At 48.2% G+C, this 7,304-nt stretch overlaps 1 protein-coding gene across 1 annotated transcript; it reads right to left on the bottom strand.

The window, feature by feature from the left end:
- Nucleotides 1-6,361: 6,361 nt before the first annotated feature.
- Nucleotides 6,362-6,583, bottom strand: LACBIDRAFT_310336 (uncharacterized protein; the record flags this gene model as incomplete). The annotated part of the gene is made up of 1 exon (XM_001887417.1): nucleotides 6,362-6,583. One exon carries the CDS (start codon nucleotides 6,581-6,583, stop codon nucleotides 6,362-6,364), a length of 222 nt encoding a protein of 73 aa, XP_001887452.1.
- Between the last annotated feature and the right edge of the window lie 721 nt (nucleotides 6,584-7,304).

The following is a 7,304-nucleotide window of genomic DNA, read 5'->3' as shown; positions in this document are numbered from 1 at the left end:
GGAAGGAAGGAAGGGGGGAGGAAGGAAGGGGGGAGGAAGGAAGGGGGGAGGAAGGAAGGAAGGAAGCGGGGAGGAAGGAAGGAAGGGAGGGAGGGAGCGACAGGGAGTGGTGTGGGGGTGTGATCAGCATAAGAAAGGGGGAGGAAGGAAGGGAGGAGGGACAGGCAATGGTGTGGGGCAGGCCATGGGAGGGGGACTGATGGAGGGGGAGATAGTCGTTGTCGCGTTGTCGTCGTTGCGTGGTCATCGTCGCGTTGCATGCTCGTCGTTGCGTTGTCGTTGTTGCGTGGTCGTTGTTGCGTTGTCATCGTCGCGTGTCGGCGTCGCGTTGTCGTCATCGCGTTGTCGTCGTTGCGTTGTCGTCGTTGCGTGTCGTGGACGTCGTTGTTGCCGTGGACGTCGTTGTTGTCGTTGTCATCGTGCCGTGGGGGGCTTGTTTGGTTTGTGACATGGCGTTGCGGCGTTTGCGTGGTCGTCGTGGTTAGCGCTCGTGGATGGTGGTGGGTGCTCGTGGATAGTGGTCGTGTTGTTGTTGTCATCCGTTTGGCTGCCACGTCACTGGTGGTGGTCGTCGCCGTTTGTTGCTGGGTGGTCGTCGCCGTCGTGGGGTCATGTGGGGTCGTCATCGTCGTCGTCATCGTCGTCGTGGGTGGCGTGGCGTGGCGTTGTCGGTTTGTCGTGGCTGTCGTGGGGGTGGGGGAGAGGATGGTTATTGGTGGTGGAAAGGAATGGTGTTGCATTTGTTTGGTAACGTTGCCTTTGTTTGGTAACAGAAGTAAAACAAACAAACAATTGATCGAGTTTAAACAATGGTGTTTACTCAAGTCCAATGAAAGCCGTCCAAGGCTAAGTTGCACGCGCACAACCACAGTCGTGTGTCCGCTGACACACGACTCAGAGCCGCTGCTCGCCTTCGTTTACTCATGTGCCAATCCACGCTTGGACGCACGCCACCAAGCCCTAATATATTTTTAGATCTACCCCTCATGGTTGAGGAGTGAGATTGAGACGCCCCTTTCCTCCAGGCTCTCGTCTTGACATCTCACTCCTCAACCAGGTATGATCTCTATTTTTTATCTAGGCCCTCGTCTTGATATCTTACATGTCATTCAGTTCTAGCATACGAATTTTTCGTCACATTTAATACGACGTATTCATCGTTCCTCATTTTTACTTATGAGTGAGGAGCATGCAAGACTTTTTGCGACCCCAATCGCAGGAAATGGTTTATTTCATCGTTCCTCATTTTTACTTATGAGTGAGGAGCATGCGAGACTTTTTGCGACCCCAATCGCAGGAAATGGTTTATCCAGCACTCTGGGATCGAATGCAGCTGGACGAAGTGACGAGCAACAAGCCGAGCCTCTTGGAGAGGATGAATCCTCCATGCAACGTGGAAGTAGAGCCAGCTCTGCTTCAGCAAATGAGGACGCCCAGGGGAATCAGACAGGACAGCGAGAGTTCGATCTCCCAGGACCAACTCACGACCATCCAGACGGAGACGACATTGATGAACCGAATCGATCAGAACTCGAAGAGGAATCAATCAAATATATGGACGACGTCGTTGACAAGTTCAGGAAAGGAGAAATCACAAAGCTCAAAGCTTTATCGAACATCATATCCATCCTCAACTTCGATCCCGCGAGGACTAATCGAGCCAAGGACGCCGCTGTTGAATTCTACGCCAAAACCCTTGACGAATACGCCGCCCTCGCTTCTTCATCGGTTAAGCGCGGCAAACACGCAGAAGTCGGACTACAATCTAAGGGAACTCAACCAACACAACACCAATCAGCAGACCCCTACGCTGACCGAGCCATCGACGATCTCATCTCTCAAATTAGTCGAGACTCCAACAAATCAAAGAGAGGAAGTTCTCCCTTGCCATCTGACCACAACGACGACCTTGATGAACCCTCTAACAAGAAGCGACGTATCTTCGAATCTGAAATGCCTTGGTACACTCGAGAAGAAGAAGCCAGGCAGAGCGGACACGAGGAATGTGAAGAATCCAGACGAATTCTCCAACTCTTCGCCCGTGATTATAAGGTTGTCCGCCAGTGGATCCAAAATTCAAGAACTGCCCCCCTCGGATTCCCCACCTCGGAATGGGACAACATCATCAAGGGACAAGCAGTCAATCTCGATGCCGTGCTCTCGTCACTGCACCATATTTCCGCTCCTAAAGAGAACATTGGACGCGTGGGATCAACTGAAATATCCCTTGGGCGATCCGAACCAACAAAGAAAGTCCAAACGAGTGGCGAGTGGACCAGCGCCTGGAACGCCACCGTCAAAGCAATTAAATTCGCTTTCCCTCACCGTGAACAAGAGCTCAGAGACTACGGCGAGTACATCGAGGGGCATTTCTCTGCCAGAATTGTCGGAGCTCACTGCAAAATCATCTTATATGATGTTGCCATCCGGAATGAAGTCGGTGGAGGACAAAACGCCCTCCTCACAGATACTCACCGCTTCACAAGATTTTATTCCGCCATCGTCATGCCCGACGGAGTCGAATCAAACCACGTCACGCTGGGAAGCAAGCGATCTGTTGGAAAGGTCACTAAGTCCGAAATCTGTAACCGCTTCAACTCCCCGAATGGATGCAGAAATTCAGTCGACGACTGCAGGTTCCGCCACGCCTGCAAAAAATGCAAGCACCTTGGTCACGGACAGAAAGATTGCGACGTCAAAGAAGGATCTAGCGCATGAATTACGTCCAAAGTACCTGAGATACAACATTTGGGATGGTAATCACACCTTCTCTCGTTCTTCCGCCGACTGGTCAGAAACTGCGACACCTTTGCCTCAAATCCCTGCCTCTGAACTCAATAATCCAATCGTCACTAGAACGATCCAACAAAACCCTCTTTTGTTCGACATCGTCACCCCCATCTTCATCGACCGCTTCGAAGAACTTCTAGAGACTCACCCGAACAAACCTTTCGTCAAATCTGTTTGCAAGGGACTCCGTGAGGGTTTCTGGCCTTGGGCCGATACCCACTTTGGAGACTACCCCGACACGCTCAACCTATCATTGCCTGAGCCAACCAATGTTGAAGAAGCTCAATTCTTGAGAGATCAGCGAGATCAAGAAATCTTCAAGGGTCGTTTCTCTGACTCATTTGGAGACAAACTCCTACCTGGCATGTACTGCATGCCTGTCTTCGCCGTCCCGAAACCTCACTCTACTGACCTGAGAATGGTCACAGATCAGAGTGCAGGGAAATTTTCGTTGAACAGCATGATTCCTCGTGAAGACATCATCGGGTACCCTCTGGACAACCTTCAACACTTAGGACAATTCCTAATCTCTATGCACGACCATTTCCCGGATTCACCTCGCGTTTTATTTAAGTCCGACGTTGCAGAAGCATACAGACTCCTCCCAGTCCACCCTTACTGGCAAATCAAGCAAGTCAACCGTATTGGAGGGTCCCTCCACGTTGACAGAAACACCGCCTTTGGTGGCCGCGGATCAGGTTGCAACTGGATCGCATTTATGTCACTGGTATCATGGATCGCAAAGAAAAGAAGGGCCATTGAACTCCTGGGTACATACTCGGATGACTCATTTGGGCCGGAACTCGCATCCAACCTCACGTATTACCCTCCGTATCGCAAATTTATGCCCACAAACCAAGTCAAGTTACTCGAATTGTGGGATGAAATCAACTTACCCCACAAAGAGAGTAAGCAAATTTTTGGGTCTCCGCTTACTGTCATTGGAATCGACGTTGACGCTAACACTCTCTCAATGACCATGCCACCTGGCACCCTCCAACAATTAATCACGGCCATTCGTGACTTCATCTCTAGCAAGCACAAGTTCACTCTCCGTGAATGGCAAAGGTTGGCAGGCTGGATCAACTGGAGCCTGAATGTCTTCCCCCTCCTCAGACCTGCGTTGAACAATTTTTACGCAAAAATTGGCGGCAAATCTGCCCCAAACCAGTTCATTAGAGTCAACAACGCCGTCCGCGCTGACCTCGAATGGGCTGCAAATCACCTGGAACGTGACTCTGGTGTTCGACTCATTCAGCAGATCTATTGGGATGCTGACGACGCCAACATTACAATTTTTTGTGATGCCTGTCTCCAAGGTATGGGTTTTTGGTTGCCTGACAGTTGCGTCGGTTTCTACTCACCCACACCCGATGGCATGACGGATGAGCACATCTTTTTCTTTGAAGCTCTATGTGTCCTATCTGCAATCCACCACGTTACCGACACCCTTTGTGTCCCACCAGCCACCAGAGTCCTCATTTACACGGACAATGACAACACCGTTGCCATTTTTAACACTCTCAGGTGCCTTCCACATTACAACTCAGTTCTCCTTGATGCAGCGGACACATGCATTAACTCAAACATACAGCTCAGAGTTCTCCATATCGCCGGGGAACTCAACTGTGTCGCCGACGCCATCTCCAGGCACAAGTTTGATGTCGCATGGCAGTACGTCCCCAACCTTAACATCTCCCCCTTTTTACCCCCTCGATTGCTGCTGGGGGCTCCCAAAAAATGATCACGTCCACTGTGCGTGCCAGGCAACCCCTTAGGGAAGCCTGGTCACGGGAGAGGCTACTAAGAGAGCGCGCTATCGCTCTCGGACATTGACATCTCACTCCTCAACCAGGTATGATCTCTATTTTTTATCTAGGCCCTCGTCTTGATATCTTACATGTCATTCAGTTCTAGCATACGAATTTTTCGTCACCCTCCCACCCACTTCCCATTATACTACGAGACATCTCTAGTACTACTCATGTATGTAGCCATACCTCGAGTGGAAATACGTCGGAATCTGGCGCGCGCCGCGCCAGATCTCCTGACCTTGGCTATTTTTCTTGTCACACAAGTCACCCATATCGCCTCTGCATCATGCAAAGCCTAGGCGTCATTGGCCGGATTCCGTTGCATTCCATTCCTGCCATTCCTGCGGAACATTCCGGTGTCAATTCCGGAATGCCGAAATTCCGCCGGAATGGTAAGGCACCGGAATTATGAAAATAGCAGGCCTCCCTGCCAAATTTCATTCCTCCGGAATCCACCGGAATCCGCAGGAATGACCGGATTCCTGCAGGAATTAGGGGGGCACTGATAAGACCTCCTCGTTTAAAACATATTCTAGTGTCGTTTGAAGGTCCCAAAGAGACGAGAGGTTTGCGTGTCCGCGTTCCGGAGATATCTTTTATTTTCTGTTTTGGGGAGCAAGTACCTTAGGTCAGTCAAATTTCCATTGTTTGTTATGATATAGGGCTCGTTTAAAACATATTCTAGTGTCATTTGAAGGTCCCAAAGAGACGAGAGGTTTGCGTGTCCGCGTTCTGGAGATATCTTCCATTTTCTGTTTTGGGGAGCAAGTACCTTAGGTCAGTCAAATTTCCATCGTTTCTTATGATCTAGGGCTCGTTTAAAACATATTCTAGTGTAGTTTGAAGGTCCCGAAGAGACAAGAGGTTTGCGTGTCCGTGTTCTGGAGATATGTTACATTTTCTGTTTTGGGGAGTGAGTACCCTAGATCAGCCAAATTTCCATCGTTTCTTATGATCTATCTCTTGTTTAAACCATATTCTAGTGTAGTTTGAAGGTCCCAAAGAGACGAGAGGTTTGCGTGTCTGTGTTCCAGAGATATATTACATTTTCTGTTTTGGGGTGTGTGACTCTGTCACACCGTCTCAGGCAATTCTTAGCTATTTTCTATGATCTTAGGTTCATTTAAAGTATATTCTATTACTAGTTGAATAATATGTACAGACAAAAGCCAATTTTATTTGTTTCGAATGAGCTAGCATGTGTGGTTGATGAGGCTGAAAATCCCGGCTCTAGCCAGCTCAAGCAGTAGCCAAGCCAGATCAATCGGCTCAGCTCGGCTCGGCTTTAATTTCATCTCGGCTGTGGCTTGAACCAGCTAAAAGCCGAAGCCGCGGCAACACTAATCAGGACAGGCTATTCTCTGTTTTCACATTGTTAGTTACTAGTCTGTTTCCTTTCACACATGACTAACCCTAAGCCAACTTGGGCATGATGTGAAAAAGTGATAATGAGGCAAATTAAAAATGTGAGGTCATGGTTGTTTGTGGGTGGGGGCGGTGAGTGTTGTTCATGGGTGCAATGTTGTCGTTTGTGGGCATTGAGTGTGTGTGTGTTCGTGTTTCAGGTCATTCGTGTGCTGAGGTTGTCGTTTTGTAGCATGCTGGTGCTGGTTCTTGTGGTCACGGTTAGCGGGATGGCATGGAATGAGGGTGGGGGGTACTCACTTGCAATAGAGACGATGACGGACAACGAACGATGTTGCTCATCGTTGAGTTGCCACATCACTCGGCTATGTGGCACCTGGAACTACCCCATCCTATTGTTGCATAAGTCGTGTTGACGCTCGTTCAGTTGGTGACGTGGACGTGGCACATTGTGGTAGGTGTGGGCGACAAATTTGGATGGCGGCCACTGGAGGGGACCCTGCTGGTCGTGAAGAGCGATGGTGATGACAGTTGGTGGTGGTAGGAGGAAGAAGGTGGCCGTGTTTGGTGAACTTGATTGCCAAACAAGCACTGTGGTCGTGTTTGGTGAGCATCGGAAATAAACAAGCTATAATACATAACAAAACAATAAAATAACCAGATTGCAGTTCCTGCCCATTCTGAGGTCTTTACACTCCCCGGTATGTTCCATATGGAATGGGTGGATTCCAACCTCATTCCATGGACTCCATATAGGCAATTTTTTTATTCCAAGCCCACTATGGATTCCATATGGAATGCTCATGGAATGGTGACTGGTGGCTACCACTTTTATCTATAACCTAGACTTAAGCCTAGAGAGTCATTTCTATAACTTAGACTTAAGCCTAGAGGCCATATCTATAATGCTTAGGATTTTTTGAAAGGCATTTCAAATGTAGGCCTGGGTATTTCATAGTGAATTGTCCATAGATACCCACAATACAAACTTTGTAGTCAAGATAACCTTTTGACTCAAACCCTAACTATGTAGTCTAAGTCCACGCTTTTGTAGTCTAATTTCGACTTTTGTAGTCTTTTATAGTGTATCAGTAAACTGTGTAGTCTAAGTCTGACTTTTTTGTAGTCTATCAGTAAACTTGGTAGTCTATATCTGATTCTTATAGTACGGGATGCACCTTCCTTTTTTGGTCATTTTTCCCATGATACAATAATTGTAGCCCTTTCTTTTAGCTTTCTGAATATACTGAAATCATGTTATTTGGTTTTGTTTTCATAGAGAAAAACACAAAAAAAAAAAAAACACAACGCTTTGAAATCCTTTACCTCATATCT

This window comes from Laccaria bicolor, genomic scaffold (genome assembly GCF_000143565.1).
Source record: "Laccaria bicolor S238N-H82 LACBIscaffold_45 genomic scaffold, whole genome shotgun sequence".
NCBI lineage: Eukaryota > Fungi > Basidiomycota > Agaricomycetes > Agaricales > Hydnangiaceae > Laccaria > Laccaria bicolor.
This window is presented reverse-complemented; position numbering and strand designations above follow the sequence as displayed.